At 38.7% G+C, this 24,398-nt stretch overlaps 1 protein-coding gene across 1 annotated transcript in view; it reads right to left on the bottom strand.

Annotated features, from left to right (window-relative positions):
- The window catches only part of sema3bl (sema domain, immunoglobulin domain (Ig), short basic domain, secreted, (semaphorin) 3bl), a 71,903-nt gene extending 71,166 nt beyond the window's left edge, over window positions 1-737 (bottom strand). The window contains exon 1 of the mRNA XM_038723005.1: window positions 333-737. Coding sequence (XP_038578933.1) covers window positions 333-438 — 106 coding nt within the window. The 5' untranslated portion in view covers window positions 439-737. The remainder of the gene's footprint in view (window positions 1-332) is intronic.
- Between the last annotated feature and the right edge of the window lie 23,661 nt (window positions 738-24,398).

The following is a 24,398-nucleotide window of genomic DNA, read 5'->3' as shown; positions in this document are numbered from 1 at the left end:
TATCGACCCGGATTTAACTCTTCCAGTTCGCACCACCGCAAAGAGAATAAGTGTTAGAGAGCTATGTGGAGATAAAAGTAGCCTACAAATAAATAAAAGTAAGTATTTAAGCATGAACAGGAGGATGTTCATTTGAAATAATCACAGAATAAATGGTATTATTACAAGTAAGGAAGACTCCGAATACTTCGCACGAGACGCTCAAGATCACCAATTAATGTCACCTGTAAGGCACGCGTGCACAGAAAAGGGTGATGGAGACAATTTAAAAAAAGATAGATAGATAGATAGATAGATAGATAGATAGATAGATAGATAGACCACTTAATTACCTTTGTATGACAGTCTCAGCCGTGGTACATTTAACTTGGTAGCGGAGACGCTGGCGGCAAGTAGCGCAATAAGAAACATTTTGAAGAAAGGTGTAAATCCCTTCATTCTGCAGAGGAGATGTCTTCCGGCTTTTAGCTGATAATTTCAAAATGTGCTGCCAACAATCAATCTGAATATTCCAGGAGAATTTACGGGGGGAAACTACTGGATCCCTCTTCTCACGACGTCAACATCTGCGTTTTCAGGTGGCTCCCTCAGTGCGTAAAAGGGTCTGACCGAGCAGCTGGGTGACCTCGCCGCAGAGTGAGTGCCGCTCCGCCCGGATTGATGAGGGGATTCACTGACTCCGCTCTAAAGGCTGACGCTCCTTCAGTTAGCTTCCAACAGCTGCCCAACAGAAGTCTGTTACACACCACGCCTTTAGAGCAGAGAGGGAGCGGGAGAGAGAGAGAGAGAGAGAGAGAGAGAGGGAGAGATGGAGAGAGCAGTGGTGCTCTTCCTTGGGCACACCAGACTCTGGAGGTTCAAAGTAAACTCAAGGCTGTAGAAAGTCCCTTACTCAAAAATAAATACTGTGTAAGATTTCTAGATGTGTCTAAATACTCAGTTCCCCTAAGTTACAAAAGAGCACAAGAGGAAGATTTGCCACCAGCTGACTTTCCCATCAAGTAGTTCTATGATTTATGTGCTATTAATGATTGAAACAGCACAGACAAAATAAACAAAAAGACCATGCATCCCAATCTCTACATTTCTCTCTGTTGTGAGCCCAGTGCATACTTGGCCTTTCTTAACCCCTTCAGTGCCAATGGGACGTGTTCAGTAGTTTAATTAAATTGAGGGGTACATTCTCATCACCCCCTCCTGTGGGCATCTATTCACAAGCAAGTCTAAATGCGAACATGGGGGTCATGGCAGGGTGAGGGAGAGCCATTCAAGTTGTCAGTGTTACTGCAACCCCAAGCCTTTTGGGAACACTTGTTTGTACCAGGAAAGAGGGCTTACATGTATGTTTCACGCAGACTGAGAGCAGAAAGTGGAGAAAGAGAGGAGTCCTAAAGTGTTAGGAGGAATGCTGAGTGCTCGAGATGACAGGGAGTCTCATAGCTGTGCTGAGGGCTTGTTTGTGCCAGGATAGGGGCGCCCACGTGCACTTCAAGTTCTGGTTTTATCGATAAACTCGTCATGTCGTGGCAGATCAGTGAAGCGACACAAAGAGTCAGTTGTGTAATACTGGTTTGATTCCAACGTGTTGTTGATTCCCCCTCTTAGCTTATGTCACATCATCACAAGGCCCACAGTTAGTGGATATGCTTGCATGACTATTTTGCAACAGGTTTTGTGAAATTGTTCTTTGGTACATATTTAGTATCTTGGAGACTCCTGACCTAGTAAATAAGAACAAGATATCAAATATTTTATTTATGGACATATAAAACTGCATATTTCGTCTGTATTTTAGATAAGGCACATGCCAACAAAACCTCAAATATGCAATTGGATATGTTTTCTATCAAGAAAAACGATATCTAATCATACCATGACTGAAATGTTTTTGTACACTGGTCTCTCCCAATTTTTATCAGCCTCCACTATATAGTACACAGTACCTACAAAATGCATCATTAATACATCACTGAGAAAATGATCCAAATACCTTTGACAAACGAGACCACAGCACTGACAACGGGTAGCCTCCAACTCATTCCAGTGGTATTGTGCTTCTTGAAATTAAGATCAAGTTTCAAGTAAACACTGATGCTTACTGATGAAATAAAGATGTTGCTACGTGTCCTTGTCTACAGGCACATGTTTTTTGGTATCTGTTAGAGGGTAAATGTGTTTGCAAGGATTTTTCCATCTGCCATTCTCTGTTTTCATTATGTGCCATTGCCAGAAACTCCGAAATATGATCTGTGTTTGCTCTTGTTTTGTGCCTCAAAGCACCATAACACAATACTTAAAAAGCTAGACTCAGTGCTACATGGTGTTGTGTGGAGGCCAGTAGAGGCTGCTAGTGATGTTGTGATTGTTTGTGGTATTTCTTGTGGTTTGTCAGCATTAATTGTATTAATGCAATGCTACACACAGTGTTTTAAATTATTAAAAGATAGATATTTATGAATCCAGATTGCTTTGAATAATTATTATAATGCTTGAACATGAAGTTTCAAACCATTTCAAACCAAATAACTGATTATCACCACAGCCCCAGGCTTAAATGAATGATATTGGATAACAAATGTGTTGCATTAAGTCTGTTTACATGTTTATTATACATGCATAAAGCAAACCAAATGTGGCTTTTTTGCTGAGTCTCGCATGAATCAAAAGTATGTTGTGACAGTAAAATCATAATTGGCTATTTATTTTAATTTGAACCATGGGATCATTTCCAAAAACTTTGCAACAACAAGAATGCACTGAAACTTACATGGGTAATTACAATTTATGCAAGTAATAACATTGTTTATGCTAATACATTCCAAAGACAAAGATAATTAAGTAATTTTTTAAAGCAAACAACAGCACCAAATCATTTAACAAATGAGTGAATAGCTGTTATTGAAGTTGTTCTGATCGTGTTTTTGTAGGAGTGAAGTGCTCTCAGCTCTCAGTGGCTCATGATTGGACAGCACTTGTCCAAATGCAGACTCTTTTTGAAGGACAAACAGACGTGGGAAAGCAGCAGAAGAGGCCACGGGCAGCGTGAGTGTTCACGAGCTGAATTCATTAATTTGTAAAAATGCCAGTCACCTTGCCATCCTTGCGAAGGAGTGTTCCCTCTATTATACTGGGAACTGGAAATGACCTGGGAGAAATGCCTCTTTAACCACATGATTGTAAGAGGAACATGAGGAGCTAGGCTGATTAAACAAAATAAATTTCCTTTGCTCTGTTTTACTCTTCATTTTTCTAACTAAATACCTCAATGTCATTACCAATCACAGACAACAGTCATATAGGTTTCAAATATGGTGCTTGCTCCTAAAAATCCCATGAAGGATCTCTTTGTGTCTCAGTCTTGCCATCCAAACTCATGAACAATGTAACTCACTCTGAAAGGAGCGCCATACTTCTCAGAATTCCCCCTTTCGGTCAATTGTCTGATTGAATTGTCCGGTTTGAGTGGAGGACCTTCTTTGCGGCTCACAAGATCCTCCCGAGGCTAAATTATGCTCTTCAAGCTGTCAGTGGAGATGAAACGTAAGAACACTTACCAGTATCTTGACATTGCGTCACTTTGACAAATCAGACTAGCTCCTTGAGCGGTGATTGGGAATGGCAGGGTAGAAGTTCATGAATTCACAATGTGGGAGGTAGGGCAGAAATAGCGGATGGAGAACAGTTTTGTGGCACAGCAAGGCAAGGAGACAGCTGGTGTGTTTGGGTATGTGCCTGAGGGTTCATAAATGTTTCATCTTTCTCGGCATTCAGAGTAGAAACCCAGATAATGGCATTGACACACAAGTGAATGAGGAAAGTCAGAATTAGGGACAGAGAGAATCCTATAATGAGACTGCAGTACAATAAAGGTTACATTGCTACCATCGCAATCAATGATAAGTATTAACAAGGTCATTTTCAGAAGCCATAAGTAGTCAGGGGGAGACAAAAACCGTTGTCCACACTGATTGGGTGGTTGTGGCTATTTACTGGTAGCTGTCTCCCCTGTGCTCCTCCAGGTGCTTCCCTCTCTGCAGCAGGTGGATGTATGCGGCTGTCTCCAGTCTCCAGTCAGTGTGGAGAGTATAAAGACAAGCTGATGCAGTGCCAGTGGGTAAAACATGCAACAACATGGAGCTGTGTTCACGTAGCTGTGTGTAGCATTGCAGAGCTGTGTGCTCATTCATGCTCTGTGCAGGGAGGGTAGTGGATAACGCTTTGTTGGTTTAAGTAGCCAGTCTTGTGGTCATAGCTTAGCAAATTAACCATGTGCTTTCACGTTTTCTGGTGTAGATTTTGAGTACCTGTGCGTATTTTTCTTTAATTGTGAATAAATATCCTCTTTTTGGTCGCACATAATCTGTTTTCCTGTTTCTTTTGACTTGGTTTCAATCTTAATTGTTACTCCCCTCTTACCTCTGGACTAACCTGTACCTGAGGTCATAACACACTGAATACCTAGTGTGTATTTAGCTAAAAGAAAATCCACAATGCAAATTAGTCATTTGTTCATCATTCATTCATCAATCATAGGTGACTGTGGAGAAAAGTTTTTGCACTTTTCAGTGGACCTTAGTATAACAGAGACTACGTTTACATGCACACATTACTCCGGTTTTTGTCCTTATTCCAAAAAAGAAAAAATTCCTCCAAAGTAGTTGGCTAATGGCTAATGGAAATTAATATTCCACAAATGTTCCCGTTCACATGCAGTTATGTATACGACTGAAGCTGCTCGAGCTATTTGGCTTCTTTGCATTGAAATAGGATTTTCCACTGGTGACAGACTTGTTCAACCGCACAAACACAGCACCAGTCTTTCATTCGCCCAACCACCTTCTTAAAAGGCCGGTGTTGATATCCAAGTCTTTCATAATGTTCCCAGCCAACGCAGGTGGTGGCTTCTGAAGGGTGGTGATGGCGCAATGAATAAGACACATAACTTTGGTGTGAAAGACCCAGGTTCGATTCCTACTGTGACACATCTACCAGTGTGTCCCTGAGCAAGACACTTAACACCTATTTGCTCCAGAGGCGTGCGACCTCTGACATGTATTGCAATTGTAAGTCGCTTTGGACAAAAGCATCAGCTCAATTAATAATGTAAAGTTTTAAAAGTAGATGTGTTTCTCCTTCCGACCTTGTAAACTGTTAGCTAGTTGGCTTCTTTAAAACACACACAGCTGATCTTAAAAATACAAGACTCCTAAACCCCGAATAATATCGGCGTATCCCTTATGTCCCTTCGGAATAAGGCCTCGGAATACTGTCACATTCTGAATAATAGTGGAAAATTAGTGTGGATGAAAAAGTAGTCAGTATCTGTTTCCTTGCAAAACTCTCAAACCAGAATTTAAAACAAGCATACATAACGTTTACTGAACAGCAGCCGCTGTGGCTAAAAGTGGTGGGCTATGAGAAATTGTCACTTTGAATTTCTTTACATTTGCCAGAAATAATCTCGAGCTAGTTGTGGTAATAGACCTTTTTCACAAAACATTTTGATTTGTAACAGGAGGAACAGCACAAGTGTTGCTAATAATTAAGTGCATCAGTAATAATAATTTCTTTGTTAAATGGGGAGGAGGCTTTACTACATGTCACAAACTCAATTCTGAAAAACATAAGAAAAACTTATAATACGTATAATATAAACGTGTAATTGTATAACCACGGCCTCACATTTCTGGACCTTCTTCAGGTTCCAGTCAAATGTTCTTAAAAAATCAGCTGACTTGGAACAAGTTGCATGAAAGCTTTTTATAAACGCACATACACAGAGCACTTTCCATCAATTGAAAAAAAAATTTAGAAAAATACTTTTGCAACAGCTGCTGCCTCTGTGAGCACGGGAATGCACTGACCCAGTTTCCACATAACCTTACATGTTTGGCCGCTTACACAGAGAGACAACTGTCTGTCTTTGACTGTGTGTTGTTTATTTTAAGTTTTTGTTTGTTTGTTTGTTTTGTCAGTGATATTATTTCCACTCTAATACCACATGCTTACCGTCAACAACTGGGCCAAGCACCTGTGATGATAATGATCATTACATTATTTTCTTGTGTTCTGCTTTATTATTTTCAGTTGTCCCAAATCATAGGCTTTCCTTGACAGAGCCAGCTAGCTGGGTGGACAACTATTTGGATGGGATGGAATAAGGAGGCAAACGAGCCAACAATGACTGAGAAGTGCACATATGTGTAAAGAAGGACCAACAACCTCCATCACTTTCCTCCATGGATTATTTGGCTTTTCAAAATCTTTATATGCTGTTACGGATGGGTCATAAAATTTAAGAAATCCCACCGCAAACACAGCTGTAATAATTCTCTCATCCATCTTCCAAGTTTGGGAAATGGACAAGAGGTCAAAACTTAATACCAGGAAGAACGGGAACTGTCTAAATGCACCATGTGCTGCAGTTATTCCCATCACCATAATTTCACAACAGTAAACTTAAACTCTTCAGCCACACTACTGCAGTGGGGCTATAGGGTGGCAATGTCAGATGGCCAGTTGATTGGTCCATTAATCTGGTCCAGAGTGAAATATCTTTATAAATACTGACTGGATTTCCATGAAAGTAAGTACAGACATGCATGGTCCACAGGGGATGAATCCTGAATACTTTGAGGATCCCCTGGATTTTTTTCTTGTGTTATCATTCAGTCAAAATCTTTGAGTTTGTTCAATGTTTGTATTGGTCTATGATTAAAACACCTGCAAAATAAAGACATTGTGTAATGGCATCCTATCCCCAGCTGTGCCTTTTGTTTAAAGCAAATTAGCAAAGGTTAGCATGCCAACACACTAAAGTAAGTTATAAATGTAAATGCTCCGTATTGTATAGCGTATTATATTAAATAACTTATGTATGTAAAGTAAACAATAAGTAATGAAAAAGGGACATACAAAGGAAAAAAGACAAGGAATGAGACTGAGGTAGTAATAGAAGATAGTAAAGTCAGAGAGGAAATGTAAAAAGAGGGGAAAACTACAAGGAGAGAAGGATTAAAGGTACACACACACACACACACAGATACACAGACATTTGGTTTTTAACACATGTGGCCTTTGCAGTAAATGGGTGACGGGGGGGCATTTTAATTTGGTTTCAGGCCCCCTTTAGGACCTTTACTACCAAGACTCAATTTAGACTGATTAGAGCCTGACCTTCGCAGTGAACTCACAGACACACACACTCACACACAGGACTCCTGCGTGTCCTGATTAAGCTGTGACCCTGCCACTGACCACTGGACACTAAACACTCCCAGACCAGGGTAAAGCACAGCTGACATACTGGAGAGACCTCATGGGGACTTCCATTATGCAGAAAAAAACTAAGCTCTGGAACTGCATGAGGAAGTCATTTAAAGCTCCTTGTTCTGCTCAAACTGGGCGTAATTTCACTACTGCAGGGAGGATCCACAAATTCCCCACTATAATGACATTTTGACCTTTGGTCCTCTGGCAAACAAAACCTAAAATGAAATGTTCTCTGAATTACTGTCATGACTGTCATCAGTAGTTTCATCTTCAGAACCATTTTTGTTATAACATAGTTAAATTTAAATTGAAATAATTACACACTATTGCTGTTATTCTAACTTTACTCTCTTTAATGTGTTTTTTCACTTGTTCTATGTTTTGCTCTGTTAGATCTAAAGCTACGTTCAGACTGCAGGCCAATGTGAGCCAAATCCGATTTTGTTGCCCAAATGTGACTCAGATCTGATCTTTCTGTAACAGTGTGAACAGGCCAAGTCACATGGAATCTGATCTTTTCCAGTTCGGAATTGGGCCACTTCCATATGTGGTCCAAATCCAATACAGATCGGATCTTTTTAAATGTGACCTCCGTCTGGATACTCAGGTCAGAATTGATGCGACTTTGACGTCACTCTAGTGCAGCTCCTGAGCCCACAAAAGCCATTATTAAACACGTGGCTCTCTTCCTCCTCTACCTAGCCATCATCTGTTCACAAATTGCCTTTCTTACACCTGAAATCCACGACCGTGAGTGGAGTCTAATATGGGCCACATTTAAACAGTAATGTGAACTGTCAAACAACTGTCAAAGAGCATTAAGGCCTGCAGTCTGAACATAGCCTATATCTATTAAACAATAAAATGAAACACAAATCATAAAAAGTATAAAATACTTTCATATACAATACTTTTTTTTTCTGGAAAAGCCAGTATGTTGTCATTTTCACACAGATGTCGCCACCAGAGAATTTCCCCATGTGTGCATTATGTGATTGCTGCAGTTCTGCTGTTGCTCAACATCTGAGATTATATTTTTGAAAAAATCCTCAGCAGCTGTAAATGAAATTATTTCTATAGCAAAGTCAATTTAAACTGCAATATATCACGCGATATTGTTGTTCTAAAATATTTTTTGTATATAAATTGACTATTGTAGCTTTATTCTGCTATGCTCTTCAATGTCTGCATATTGGCCAGTTATTGGCTATTTATTATTTTTCACAATTGTAAATATTCCTAATCATTCCATTCTCACTCCCAAGTAGTCACATATGGATGCTTGGGCAAGACCCCTTGGTGTCACTTTTTAACACACCAGGTACCTTTAGCATACAACATATATAATACTGACATATAATGCTTTCCCGTTTCCGGGTGAAACTGATCAACCAGCCTCTTTTTCACTTACAGTAAGTTAAGCTATGTAACTTACGTAACTAATAAGCCACTTATTTTGATTATTGCATGATCTTTTTCTAAACAGCATATGCTAAATTTGTGTTTGTGTTTTTGGCACTCCACAACGCAAAACTAAAAGAAATTATAGCTTCCTCTCCCTTTGTTCTCAGAGATAATTATCACTACAATTTATTATTTACTTCAGGTTTTCCCAGAATCCAACTGGTTTGTGTCTTGTAATGGGAGGAACAAAGTCAGGTTAAGAAACACATACAACATCTTTATTCTGCTGCCAAACACACACTTACAAAAAAACAGAAACACACAAAAATGTTTGTTGAGTTTCCTGCGCCTAATATATACCCAATTTATTTTATCTTAATTTTGAGTCCCACCATTAAACAGTCCCTTAAAGTGCAAACCAAGAAAAATATTCTCACTTTATATCCACGTCTCCATGAGGACACGTGGTTCTTGTAAGGATTCGAATCCAAGAACACACACACACACACACAGATAGCTTCATCCGAGGTTAATGAATCCCATTTGAGCAGCCTCTCCTGTCTTCACCCTCCTCTCCCTCATCTAAATCATCCACCTCTCTCTCTCCCCCGCAGTGAACTCAGCTGGTTTCCAGTCGAATGTATAAAAGCCTGTGAGGAGAAATCAGTGACTTCTTTATCAACAAAAAAGCCAAATAAATTGTTTAAATAGCTTATTGGGATAAGTTTTCCTGTACCTGGCATTCCTTACAGTATCATTCAAGTATTTAAAGCTCTGTTCCCAGAGTGCTTTGCGAGACAGTAACGGATGACAGAATTAATGCCAGAAAGTGATCAATGTAGTCCCTTATTAGAGAGAAAAATGTAGTATATAAATGTGGTATTTAACTTTGCAATGGCTTGAATTCTTGGATTAATACTCTTGCAGTGTGAAAAGTACCAGTGGCTGCAGGAATGGAGGAATATGTTACATATGTATAACAAGTCGTGGTGGAAATCAAAAAGTGCTGTACTTAAGTACAATTTTGAGGTACCTGTACTTGAGTAATTCCACGTTATGCTACTTCTTAGTAATACTGTACTTTCTACTTCACTACATCCAGTATATATAACTTTTAGTTACTAGGGACATTGCAGATTCAGAGTATAAATACAAAATGTAATCAAAAATGAAAATATTATGTATTTGCTAAAATGCATACCTGGCAAGTAATAAGTAGTTAGAATTAGTCCCACTTTAACCAGCTGCAAAATGCAAACACACGCAAACGCATAATAAATCCTTTTAATACTTTAAGTATATTTTGGTGCTAATACTTAGTATTACAGTGCATGTAGCATTTCAGTGCTCATGTGCATTGTGTCCTTTTCCCTGTATCCTTATAGGCTTAGTACACAGATACAATCACACACATAAAATTACTTTTATATGTAAGTTTACAAATTTGAGATTTTCATGGTTTAAAATTCATAAAACATAATGAGAATTGATCTTGTTTTCAGTTTGAGGTGTTCATCAACAGTTTAACAGTCTCTTATAATGGAGCAAAAGCTTTTAGGGCTACAGGGGATTTCTTACAACCGCATTGGTTTATTGCTCGTGCTAGTTATTCCTTTTTTTGAAATTCAGACTACAGCTGCTGCTGTTGCATAAAGTGTGAAATGCATTGCTTGCCGTATATTTGTTCTACCTCATACGCTCTCCTCTGACGGGTTCCAGTCTTTCCTGTTACTCATCACTGTTTATCATCTACTGAAGCAGAAAAGATCTAAACAATAATCATTAAATTAAAACAAACAGCCTGGTCGTGTGCATCCACTCTGTGAGGACAATGTGATGACTGTTGTGTGGTTCCTACAGCACGCCGAGGTCATGGCCTGCACAAAAGGTTATGATCCCTTAATGGGGTTGATCAGTATGATGGTGTCATTAACGCTTACACACATACACAGACATTGGCCATGGTCTATAACCCCTTGACCCATAGATCATGGTGCCAGATGTTTATTTGTTGATTCCTTAAAGACATCTATCATCACCGTCAGAGTGGAGGAGGAGAGTGGGTGTTTGTGTGTGTGAGAGTGTGACGGTAGCATTATGGGTGCTGAGTGATATGTTGTGTGTCAATATTTAGCTCTAATAAAATTTAAGAGATGACATGGGTGGTCGTGTGTGCATGCACTCTTGTATTTGAGTAATTTGAGTTTTAGACCTTGAGGACATTTCTGGAAACGTCAAGACTGTTGGAGGGTTAACATTTTTGATTAAAGTTAGAATTTAATCAAAAATGTTAAGGTTTGTGTAAGGGCACATAAGTGTGATGGTCAAGATTAGGGGTTAGATAATGCATTATGGCAATGGAGGTCCTCACAAGCATAGAAGTACAAATGTGTGTTTAGATATATACAGTAAGACTGATAGGTAAGAAATATATAGCAGTGTCACCTTTACTACTCCCCTGCAGACACACACACACACACGTCTACACACTCCCAAAAGCCTAAACACACACTCCTCACAAAATTTTACCACTCCCTAAAGATGAATGAAAAACACAAGCTAGACAAGCAACAAAAAATAAAGAAGCACAATGTCATGTGTGAAAACAGTCCTTTCGACCACTCATGTTATGTACTTTTGGTTTGTACTTGGCATTTTGTAATTACAAAGGATGTTTCTGCTGCTACTGTACCTACAGGTATATTTCATCAATTAGTCTCATCGACTTCAATAAGTGATTTCCTACATTTCCCAAAATAACTTTCAACAACCTCCAGCATTCAGCTGATGGTTTAAACTGTAGATTTCCTACATGATTGATTGCGATGAATGCAAAAGTCCTGAAATAGGCCTTCAGCTCTGAACTTGATACTTTGTAGGTTATAGACCTACAAATTCAGATTCAGACCAGTTTAGGCAGAAACATAGACTGTATAAAAGAAGTGACGTAATCATGAGACATCACCGATTGGTTTGTGGACTACTGTTTTAAAGCCTCAAGTTTGGCATTTTGGTCGTAGTCATTGATCTTTTGGAACCGGACGTGACAATATTTGGATGAGATGGTGGAGCTTCATATTAGCTTTGATATTATCGACAAAGAACAGGCTGAACACAAAATGTACTTACCAGAAAATGAAAAGCCATTGTTAATGCGTACCAGTTGCTAACCAAGGTTAGCAACTGGTACTGGTGTGGTATTAAGTGTATAATAAAAAAATTTATAAATTAAATTGATATGTGTGTAGTATTTGTTTATGGAATGGATTGTATACATTCTGGTACCTTTTTGGTAAAATATGTGTTCTGACCCAAACTGACATATGTCACATTTTCGAACATGCTTGTCATACATGCATTTTTTTTTAGCTTACTAGTGACACTGTTTTCATTGGCAGATCCAGTATTTAGTACAAAAAAGGTGGTTTCAAAACAACTCGTATTTTAGAGGTTTACTCAAAACTATTATTTGATCAAAACAATTTAGCACAGGAAACAGAGGTTTTACACACATAATTCAGCATGGTTTTGAAAAAATATAAAACATATCACGAATATTGGCCCCACTGACCAGTCTATAATGCAGTCTTGTCAATTGAGCTACTGTGCTGTAATTGCATGTGAGCATCATCATCATCTTCTAAGACCAGCTTAACCATCAAGCTACTGGTATACCAGCAAAAGTGTACTCAAGACCATACCAGTCTGACCAGCTAAAAGATGATGGTGACCAGCAATCCTGCCCAGTTAAAGTGTCCAAAACCCCTCTAAACCAACAAACCAGCCCAGCCCAAGGTATCAAGGCTGGTCAGGCTGGCAGACCAGCTTAGACCAACAAAGCTGGTCTAAGCTGGTTTTTTCAGCAGGGGCTTTCTTTGCAAAATACTGTAACTTAGTTGTATGGCTTGCCACATGACTTCCCCAGCTAACACGACCCATATTATAATTCTGTGTACCACCAGCATTATGTCAAAGTGTTGATTTTAGCCTGCAAGAAATTATGTAATGATACAAGGCAAATGTGGAATGGTTGACTAGCCTACAGTGATGCACGGGAGGGACACATAGCCAATTTAATTACTTGTGCGTTAATGTGATTTATCTGCTACCAACACTGGCTCTGTTATTAATGAGCTGTGATGTCACCTGCTAGCCTATTGGTGTATTTCCAAAACTAACAGCTAAAGTGGATTGACTAAAATAATATTTTTCTGGGTTGCATATATTCCATCTTTCAAAACCTAACTTGTGAACACTCACTCTAGACGCAACGCACCACCAGAGGTTGCTGGCCAACTAAATCAAACTCACTGAGTGTATTGACAAACGAAAACATTTAATTAAAAAAACCTTTCACTTTTGATTAAATGAAAATCGCAAGCCAAATTTTTAACATTTCTTTTCAAATATATTTTTTTGCCTGGAGATGGTAAACATCAGCCCTGCTCCTGCTGCAGTCCCACTCCAGGCTGTAAAGGTGGGCTGTTTAATGTCCCGTAACCCTTGCCATGATGGTTTTCAAACCTCTGAAAGAAGGAAAAACAATGTGCCACCTTAAAATTTATGAGACATCAAATTTCTTTCCATTAAATCTCAGTCAATCCATCATCATTAAGGCTTATCAAAATAATCACCAAGCCTGTAAAACAACTATACTAGTGTTTCAGCTGAGGCGCAAGGAAGAGGTGTATGTGTGAGAGAGCATGTGTGTGTGAGTTTCCATGTGTGTTACCCTCTTTTTCTTTCAGTGTGGCAAGGAATAAATGATTTATCTTCATAATTAACTTTTTCTGTGTGTGGGCTAGCTGTCTTTCAACCCATCATCTCCAGGTATTTCTATTTAAATAAAAATATGAGGACATTTTCTACACCTATTTTCATCATCACAGGCTTTAAAGGATAATTTCCGTATTTTTAAGCCTGGGCCCTCTTTCATAAATTTTCAACATATTCCTTTGGCCCAATTGTGCCTGCAAAATAACGTCCACATTAAATGCTTCTTTTTTGCGTTCCCCTTATCCATTTTGAATTAATAAATTCCTCTACATAATTAGATACATGCATATCCTCCTCAATCCAGAATTATAAAAGGAGTCACCCTTTTAAATAGCATATTAATGAGATAAAATCAGAACAGATAAAATGTTACACGTTGCATTAACCAAACCTTTACAAACTTGTTTGTTTCAGTTAGGGTGCCATCTCTAGTGTTCAAGAAGAGGTGCGCAGTCGTGAGATGTGTTTATTGAACAAAAATTATTGTAAAAAAAAACAAACAAACAAGAAACTTCAAGCCATTGTTGAAGATGAACAGATAAAAATATATCATGTCCCAAACAAATACAGCTGCTAACAGCATGTCATCAGAGCACTGCCATACCATCACAGAAATAAAGAAGGAATTGTTTGTTATGAAGTTAGAAGCAAAGCGGTCAAGTGGGCTATCTTTACATGACTTGACAGGTCTGGTGAATTTTATTAATACATTAGTAAATTCTAAATTCAATAAAATCTGTGAAAGACAAAAATTCTCTTAAATCACTTATATGTGCCATGAGAATGAATTTGTTTTGTAGGAGCGGTTCTTGCAGGACTATTGTGTTTAACAGCAGATTACAAGAAAGATCCACAAAGTAGAAAGTGGTCATACAGGACATCCCCGGGATGAAACACATTCAATACAAAGACAGATTTGGCTGAGATCATCACTACATTTTGTCAATGCTGTATTTTACAATTTATCAAACCTTAACTTTATATACACTATATAACTATGTTAATCCCTCTGAATTATCTCCTTTACTTTTCACCTCTTGATCTGATGTGAAGGATCTTTGTTCAGTGGTTGGCACAACATGAATTACAGGACAAAGTGGAATTTACATTAAATACATAATTACTGATGGTGATCTAATGAAGAAATATAATTCCATGTCTTCATGTTTCACTTTCCCACCCTACTCTGACTCTCCTCTTTTCTCAGTTTGTCAGTTCTTAAATAAAAGTCTCTATATGCTTCGCTAACACTCAGTCGAGCGCCCCCGCCTTTCCTCTCCTCTTAAAAGTCACCACCGGCTTTACCTATCGACAGACCAAGCCAGCAATGCTTCAGAGCGTGCCCAGTGAAGCCCGATTACAGCCCCCAATGGTTTTGCCTGGCAGATCACAGCTTCACTAAAAGGTAAAATTGAGAACAGTTTCCAACCTAGCTCATTGAGGATTGGCTCAGTCGTCATCTCTGCCTTTTCTTGCCAAAACACTTTTGCTGCATTTTATGACAGTCGAATCAGCTCCTCTGCTGCCAAAATCCCGCAACAGTCAAAGAAACAGCACCCCGATCAAAGGCATGTTAATGTTAATAATGTGTAAATGCTCATAGTGTGACATGTTTTTAACCTTCTCTGACAAGAAAATGTTTCTTGATACTAAAAAAATCTCTTCAAATCTCATGGAAAAGGCTTGCATTATTCTCCGCAGAAAACTGAATTTGACAGATTTCTGACCAAAAAGAAGAAATTTAATTTTAATCACAGTTGCTTATTCATGCACAGTACATTTAACAGTGACGTATGGGAGAGGCCAGGTTCATCAGAGGCCAAAGTGAACATTGATTTTACGGGCTTTTATTTGCTAAAATCACTGAATTGACCCTGACTGTTTGCTACAGGTGTCCATGTGGGACAGGCCTTTTTTCCTCTTGCACAAAACCGAAATAGGCTACTGTGAAACCGTTTATTTATTTCAAAGTGAATATTACCTGTATATAAATTATCCAATTAAGGAAGAACTTAAGGAGTGCTTCAAAGGTAACATGAGTCGGCACTTTGTTCCCCCTTTTCTTCTCTTGTACCATGCCGGTTACACTGGTTAATCTATAAGAATTAGACTTTGGGGCTCCTTGTTTCCGTTAAATTAACTGAACGATTGAACTGTGGAGAATCTAACCGATCTAACGATGTATAGCATGTCCATACTGACATATTGATCATATGTTTAAACATTGATATTTGTATTAACAATATAAGCAGCTTAGAAGCAGCTAAAGCGGGCAAGAGGTTTTATACATCCAAAGAACTCGTGTAAAAATCAGACCAGGTGTTTAATGAACCTGCTTTTATTTGTCAAAATGTGTTCCCACACCAGGCCAGTAAACGGGGTAGGCGGCTAATTGGGACTCGGCTATTAATTGAAGTTTAACTCTGTGTACATCTTATTGAGAAACATGTGTCTGCTCCTACCACAGCTGGCAGCTTCCTCATCTGATCTGGAACCAGACTCCCAGTGGGTGTTGTGTGGGTCATTTACATGCAGAGCTTAATTCTTCAGTTTGGAATTTGTCAATGTGAGCCATGTCAAAACTCAATCTTAACTTTTGCAAGTTAGCATACCACTTCCATCAATACAATGATCTTGTTTGTATACAACAATTATACCAATTAAAATCATCTCAATTATAACATCTGCTTTGAGATGTGCCCCATGCTGTATGAACAGTATAACTTTGTCTTACATGATGTTGCAATGAATCTCAGGTGAATTTTAATCAAATAATGTAAAAGAAGAGTTAGATATCTTTTTGACAGATATTTGTGATTTCACATCCCTTCGCCAAATTGGACTAAAGAACTGATGAAAAAAAATCACTTCTACTGTCCTCGTCAGAAGAGTCAAATATAGGTATGGTGAAGTTCATGTTAACAGCTTTTAGGGAAATACGGTCTATTTTTATTTTGATAAACTCTGTGTTATACCATTGTTTTGACACAAAAGCTGAAAAATGTTGGTTCAGTATGTTGGCTTTTAGATTCACATTCATTCATTCTTTAATGTTGCATGTTGCGTTTTTAACTTTTGGCTTTTTCCAGTAAGTTTTTATACTCAATTGACTCCCTTTTTTATGTCAGTCTTTCTGTAATTTGTTCTTTTGGGGGCACAACATTTATCTTCTTTATCTCCTGTTATCTTCTTTCAGTTTTTGAAAGCTGTATTTCTTTCTCTCTGTCACTGCCAGCTTCTCTATGACCCCATTCATCCCTCGCTTCCCTCTTTCCTTTCATCCCAAGCTCGCTGTCTCACTGATGTCTTCAGTATTTCCTTCCTTCCTCTGTCTGTCCCCATTTTCCTCCCCTTGTTCTTTAATCTCCCACTTTCCTTTTTTCTACTCTTATTAGTCTGTCTGAATGTATTCCTCTACCCCATATTACATCCACCAGCTCCGTCTGCCTGTCTGGATACACACACACACACACACACACACACACACGCAGTCGTGCAAAAACACACACATTTGTGAAAGCACTTCTGTCCATCATACACATAAAATTCATTTATGGTGCACATAAACCTGCACTTGTCCATCTCAAGGTGTTTATCACTGCTGCTACACCCACAGGAATTAATCAAGAGAGTGTATGTGATAAAAGTCTATTGTGTGTTTGCACATTAAGAAAACATGCAATGCAGTTAAAATATAGAAGAAACAAATGTGCATTGTCCAAGCTATAAAAAAACAGGCTACTGATTATAAAATGACCCAAAAACGTGCAAGCAAGTCAGTAACTTCTTGACACAGTTTGATTTTGTTTTCTGTTCTCTCCCTTTGAACATGACTAAAGAGTAGGGAAGACTAAATCATGCCTGCATGTGTTGCCTCAGCAGGGATGATGTTACATGAGAAAAGTTGATCTACAGGAGAAACAGATCTGAAAGTAACACAGAATGACTGAGAGCTGCACTGATTTATAGTATATTATATTTTAACATAAATAAAAACATTTCCACCATAACTTGGTGCAGAAACGTTCACCAGAATGCAGGAAATGAAGTGTTTAATTATCAAAATTTCCTGGGGGAGGTCCCCACAGACCCCCTACTCATATATCTCGCCATTGAGGATATCTTTAAAACACTGTTTAAGGACCTTTCTGTCTCATTCTCATGAACCTTACCGCCTATTGTGATGTCTCGCAAGTCTCTTCACACCCCTAATCTGAGCGCCTATGTCTCCACCACTTTTCAACACAAAGTGACGTTCATGCTAGTTCATAATTTTCAGGATTTTTTATAATGTTTACCTTAAAGTTCCTCCGTTTCTGTGAACATTTTTCTTTTCTTTCTCTCTGATCTTTCCCGCTGTCACTCCTCACCACCTGAACTAATCATTTGCTCCACATGGTACCAATCCATTTAAACATTCAGATACATTACGCCACTGTGCATGTTTGTGTGTGTGTGTGTTCTTTCAGACTCTGAAAGTGAGATGGTAAAAAAGAAATATACTCCCATTATGAGAACCTAAACCCTCAGTGATTTACAATACGTGTCCAGTTCAATTACCTTTTCCACATCCTCACTTCACTCTCTCTCGCTCTCTCTCTCTCTCTCTCTCTGACACACACAACACACACACAGAATCCTCAAACTTTACTGCACCTCTCACTACACCTGAGAGACTTAGTTCACAAGGTTTATAGCTCGAGGTAAAGAGGTGGCCAGAGGAATGGCTGAGCAGAGGAACAGAGAAAAAAAGGTGAATGGAGGTAAAAAACTGAAAATTGAGACAGAAGACAGCAGACATCTCTGGAGCAACAGAGAAAGGAAACCAGAGAGGAGGTGTGAAAATGGAAAAGGGGAGCGAGATGTTGGAAGAGGTAAGTAACTGAGTAAAATTAGGGGAAATGTTGAAAAAGAGATGAAGGCAAAGATAAAAACAAGTGTTTTTTCTTCTGCTTTTAAAGACACATAAATTTGGTTGAATATATAAATATAAACTTTAGGCCTTTAATCCCCGTAGAGCAGAACACTTCTGTTTCTGGGCAGAACTAATAACACAGCGGGCTGAATACTAAAAATAATTAAAAGAATTCTGACTTCTATCCTGTGCGTGCATGCGTGTGCCTTCTTTCCATGCTCGTTCTTCCAGTAACTTCAGACTTGCTGGGGACGTGCTCAGGGGCACTACAAAGGTTGGTTGTCGAGAAATAGCGTTTCCCGACCTACAGCTTTCTCCAGCTGCTTTAGACGTTTACATTTTAATATGTATCTCTGAGGACTCCAGCAGCTAAAGTCTAAGAGGAACAAAGTCTGTAGCAACGCAGTAAAGTGATGGAGAGTAGCAGATCTTTGATTCTTGATCAGAAAATGAATACATTGGTCAATAAATATTTCAAAATTAATTTCACTAATCCTACCTTTAAAAAGGTTTGAACACTTTTAAAGGGGATACAGCTTCTGTACCTGATGAGACAATCGTGGTTTTGTAATCATTCACTTTCAGTTTAATTTCTAGAGGGATTGATTCATTGATAAAATTAAGTCATTTCTGAAAGGTAACTTCCACAACTGCAATAGTATACTGAAATTAAAACTGTAGTCTATTACATCAGTCTTTACTGGAATATAAACTATGTGCACAAAAACCAGTTAGGACAAAAATCTGTACCCATCCTTTTGATAGCAGGCTCTGATACAGAGTGGCTTTTAAACCTTAATTTGTGGTGTTAAACCAAATAAATACAGATGAATGTGTTCTAATGGCTGCTTTCGAACAAAATAAGCTCCGCTGTTATATTTAATGTTTATCGTTTTACCCATTTAAACTTCTAAACAGTGTGTGATTTAATGAGCAGTTACCCACATAAACCCACATGTGTTTTTAATGCAGGTTTTGACTGTATAATATGGGTTTGTTTTTTCTGCAGTTCCGACACTTCTTCTGATCCTGCCACTTCTGATGAAGCACAGACCGCCCTTTTAATCCCTCTCAAACCCCCCACCTCATCTCTAAGTCTGGCCTCTGAGTATGGCAAACATAACTCACAGCCTGGACACTTAAAGTTCTCTTTCTGTGAATGAAGCCCATTTAATTCCTGTTAGAAGGTTATGTGATGAAGCAAATGTTGGACTGAATTATATCTGCATGCACTCACACAAACAAACACAACATATATGCAGACCCAAACCACTCTGTTTATATGCAGCTATTTTGTGTGATGCTGACATCTTCTTCTTGAACCTCGCTTAAGTATGTTTTTGTCATTATTACATTAGCACAGTACAGATTGCAGATAGCTGCATGGTTTGCAGAATTGTTAGCTGTGAAGTGTATGTACTTTGTAGTAAATGGGCTAAAATATGCAAAGGTTAAAGGACCCTTCCACTTAAATTTGAAGCTCTATGAGGTAATTCGGCGCAACAGTGGACAGAACGTCAGAATGAGCAACTGCAGTTTCTCGCACTTCAGATGGCATTCACAGTGGAATGAAAAATAAAGCATCACTTCCTTGCTGCAGTACAGTTTTGCTTGAGTGTCCTATGTGGTTCACTGTCAATCAGAAAAGGTCATACTGAAGGGTCTAAAACCTACAATAACTACTATAATAATTTTTCTTTGGTCATTTGAGGGCAACGGAAGCAGTTTATGAACACATAATTGACAGATCATCACCTTTAATATGTATAACTTGTTAGCAACCAGTTTCATAGTTACACATCCAGAACGAAGTAACCATTCATTTAGAGTTGTGTTTCTCGCCACCTGATGAAGGTAAGTCCCATATTTTACTCTTTACTCTTTACTCTTTACTCTTTACTTTTAGCTCTGTTTTTGGTCTCTACCAACTCTCAAGGAAATATCTGGCCGTTTAGCAGCTAAATGCTCTATTGTGTTTAACGGCTAGTCACTAACTGTGTCTGTCTGCAGTGGCACAATAGTGGTGAACCAAAATAGTAAATCTGTGGGCTGGACATCTAAACAATTAGCGCAAACTCACTTGAAAGCTTTGTGACACCAAGGAGAGCAGAAGAAATGGGTGAGACATGTCTGTAGGTCCATCACTACAAGTGACCCCTTTCATTTGACATATTGTAATTATAGAAATAATGATTTTAGCTGATTTAAATTTAACTAGATGCTTTGTTACATCATGCAACTACTATCTTGATTGAATTTAAATTCAGTCACTGATGTGGGGAAGTGATCATGTTGGAGGTTTGTTCTGTATGCATGAATGACTGGTTTAAAATGTAATCCTGGTGGTTTGTATGTATGTTGATAATGCTAAATAACTGCATTTCTCCTCATTGTCTAGGCATAGCAGGCTTCCACAGCTCAGCATCCTTGTGGGTCTTATTCGTCTAATTCTTAATCACAACTCTGGATCCATTGTTAATGTACTGAATGATTAAACAATATCTGTGGAGTAAGACCTCCACACTATAAGGCACTCAGTTGAAAACATGCTGCTTCACATTTAAGAAAGAGCAAGCAGCAGTGGTGACTGAAGATAAATTTTACACTACAGCTGTAAAACTGGCTCCAGGTCTGTTTTGTGATGCAGAACGAACAGTAACTCTGGACACTTAAAAACATCAGCAGTCACAGAGGTCTGGAGCCACTAATGAAACCTGTATGAGTTAATTTACATACACTATCTTCAAGTGCAGTAGAGTAATGGCAAGAACACGGTTGGGATTTTTTAAGAGGCAACATTTTGGCTTCTGTTCACGCACATGCACTCACACATATACTACATTTCAGCCCACACACCAGTTTTCATGAATGTGCACACACACACACTCAAACACAGGCAAACACACGCAAACCCCTCTTCAGCCCTCAGGCTAATTTCTTATTTCCACACGGCGCCTTGTCCTAATCCTTGGTTTAACTCTGCTGAAATGACTCCTGAAGCTAAACCATGCACACATAAACACAATCTTACACACACAAACACACACACACAAAGCCTGCAACCTTCCCACCAGCAGCCCTGAGGAAGCCCTGAAGGCCTGTTCGACCTCCGCTCACATGCAGATGTGTTCAGGATGTGTGAGGTCATTCTAGGTGCTTTGAAAGTTATTGATTAATAATCACTTACTTTTTTAACTGTGTGATGTTTAAATACATTTTTATATCATTTTGAAGAGACATATATCCACATAATTTTCATACAGCTGTTTTGTTTTATTGCACAGTGATATCAAACAACAGTAATTCAGCCATGTTTGTGAAGTTGCTGTACCAAACACCTGCAGCAAGACACATGAAAGTACACAATATATTGCATCAAGTTTAAACCCTTATATATTCTATATAAGACATCTCAGTCATCATGCATTGCGCACACGTCTGATGCCGTTTTGAAACATTTTTACCAATGAAAAAATAGCCTGCAATAGCCATCATGACTGAATCATTCACATCATTAATATAAATCCAGAGTGCTTGATTGGCAGGTTAACACTTTCCCCCCTTTTCCCTTTGACAGTAACTCTAAAGAAATGAGATGCATTTAGCAGCAGTAGGGTGAGCAGCTCCTCAGTGTGACATTGCCCACTCTGCATGTTCAACAGTGTGAGAGAGAGAAAAATTCATAATTTTTGGAACAAATTTGAATGCCTAAACGCCGTCTGTTGTGTCTGTTGCCAAGCACAGATGATTGATTGATGATGATGATTCTGAAATAGACAGAAACTCACACATACTGTAAACACACACCCCACACACATACATAGAGTTGGTATTTCACTTCCTGTGAAGTCTTAATCACAGCTCAATGGAGCAGTCAGGGTGAGAGAGAAAGCTTGGTGTGCACAGTGGTAGGTTTGACGAGAGCACACACACATAATTCCTACAATTAATTCCACAAACTCAGTCCAGTGGTGGGCCTTGCAGACTCCCTGGGGACTCGCAGATTAGCCTTGGCCAAAGCCACTAATCCCCTCACATACCTATACACACACACACACACACACACACACACACACACACACACACAAAGTGAACCAAGCCAACACATTACCTCTGCCATGTGCTGGCTGCATGCAGTTTCATTCAAACAAGTCACTGAAAGGTGCTCTTCTACACACACACACATATACAGAAGAAATGAGGGATGGAAAGAAAGGGGGGTGAGGGGGTTTGTCTCCAGAGGTTTCACTGAAACCACCCTGATCTACCTTTAACCTTTATGTTCCTTCTGCATGAACCCATGGGAGAAAAATGAGAGAACCTTTAAATGCTTTCTGAATTTTATTAGGGTCTTACGCATCGGCAAAATCAATTATCCATATTTCAATTTCCTCTCAAGGCTCTGCTCGAATGCATGAGAGAGAAAACTGTAAAATTTTTAGTCTGAAGTCACGTCCTGTTCGCAAGAGTAGAATGCATGCGGGAGTCGTTTGTTTGCAAGTGCACAGATATGTTGAAACAAATCCCAAGCCTTGGTTAACACCTGATTTGTCTGTGTTTTTCTGCTCATCCAAGACATAAATGCCTCCTAGTCAAACAGTGAGAAAGAATTTTGTTTTAAAAAATGTCCAGCAAAAGTTTGAAAAGCTTCATCCAACAAAATAGATGTCTTACAAAAGAGTCTGTGGAACATAAACTACAGAGTCAACGTTACTTCATTCAGGTAGGTGGTTAAACAACATATAATCACTCCCTGGCTACAACTTTACCACAAGTATCTGATGGTTTCACAGCGGCTAAAGTAACTGCGCCGTAACTAAGACGGGGTCACAAGCTCAAAGGTTAAAACCACACTGGCTCCTACTGGGAGATTTAGTTTCCTAAGGTGTGTGAGTGTGTGTTTGTGTGTCTTAGTGTGTGCGCGCATGTGAGTGCATGCCTTTTTTAGCCATTTCAACACAATGTAACAATCAATCTCCTGCTGACCACCAACTCAATATCCTGTGTAGTTCAATATGTTAGTTCAGAGATGTTTGCTTCTTTTCTTCTGCTTCTTTTTACTCATAAACTATTTGTCTTATTTGGCTACTTTCTTTCATTCATCTCTTATTACTGTCCCACGTTATTCTTTTTGTCCTTAGTTTTTTGAGAGTTGTTTCATTAAAATCATCCGGTCTCTCTCTATTCTGTTTCACTTGTATTGTGTTTGTTTCTTACTTGCTCTCTCTCTTCTCCTTCTGTCGCTTTCTTTTCTTTACAATAGGCTTTTCAATTCGCCTACTTATGCACTCAGTCTATCAGAGCCCTGCTCTCCGATCCCCAGATGTCTGATGGTGGACAAATCCAGCACCAAACTAAAAGCAGATTACACTTTCTTCTTAAAACGGGAAGATGAAGAGAGCGAGAACAAGACCCTGTCCACTTTTAAAGGATTATTGGTTTTAGCCCCTGAAGAATGAAAGGGATACTCTTCCAGTTTTAAAGGATTACCTCTGCCTTGAAAAATGGACAATGTCCAAGAAGAAAACACAATCTGTTTGGTGGGTTACGGTTTACTAACAAGAATTGGTGCATTTTGTATCACAGATTTGCAACCCACTTCTTTGGTGGTCTGTTGGTGGTCTGTCATAAAACCTGAGGCCAACACAATCACCCTCACCATGTAAATAGTTTCATGAACCTGACAAAGCACTCTTGACAAATTACAAGAACGGCTTGTTTTAAGTGAAAATATAGTTAAAATTCAACCATACTGATTTTTGTATGTAAATTAAAAATATAAACAAACAGCAAATCATATTATTGAGTAACTTTACTGTAAAAATATTTCACCACACATAAAGAACAACCCTTCACAGATTCTGTAGACCTTTCTGAACTGTTCATGTTTAGGATGTATTATTTTGGATACTTTAAACCTGTATTCTTCTTGAGAATGTAATTCTTCTTGAGACTTCTTGAGATTTTTCTTTGCAACAATAAAATGAAAAGGTCTAACACAATCTGCTGGTCATATCATTCACAGAAAGAA

Source organism: Micropterus salmoides, unplaced genomic scaffold (genome assembly GCF_014851395.1).
Source record: "Micropterus salmoides isolate LMB-PRFRI ecotype aquatic unplaced genomic scaffold, ASM1485139v1 Ms_hic_scaffold_16, whole genome shotgun sequence".
In the NCBI taxonomy this organism is placed as follows: domain Eukaryota; kingdom Metazoa; phylum Chordata; class Actinopteri; order Centrarchiformes; family Centrarchidae; genus Micropterus; species Micropterus salmoides.
Note: the sequence above shows the minus strand (reverse complement) of the source record. Positions and strands in the feature narration are given on the sequence as shown.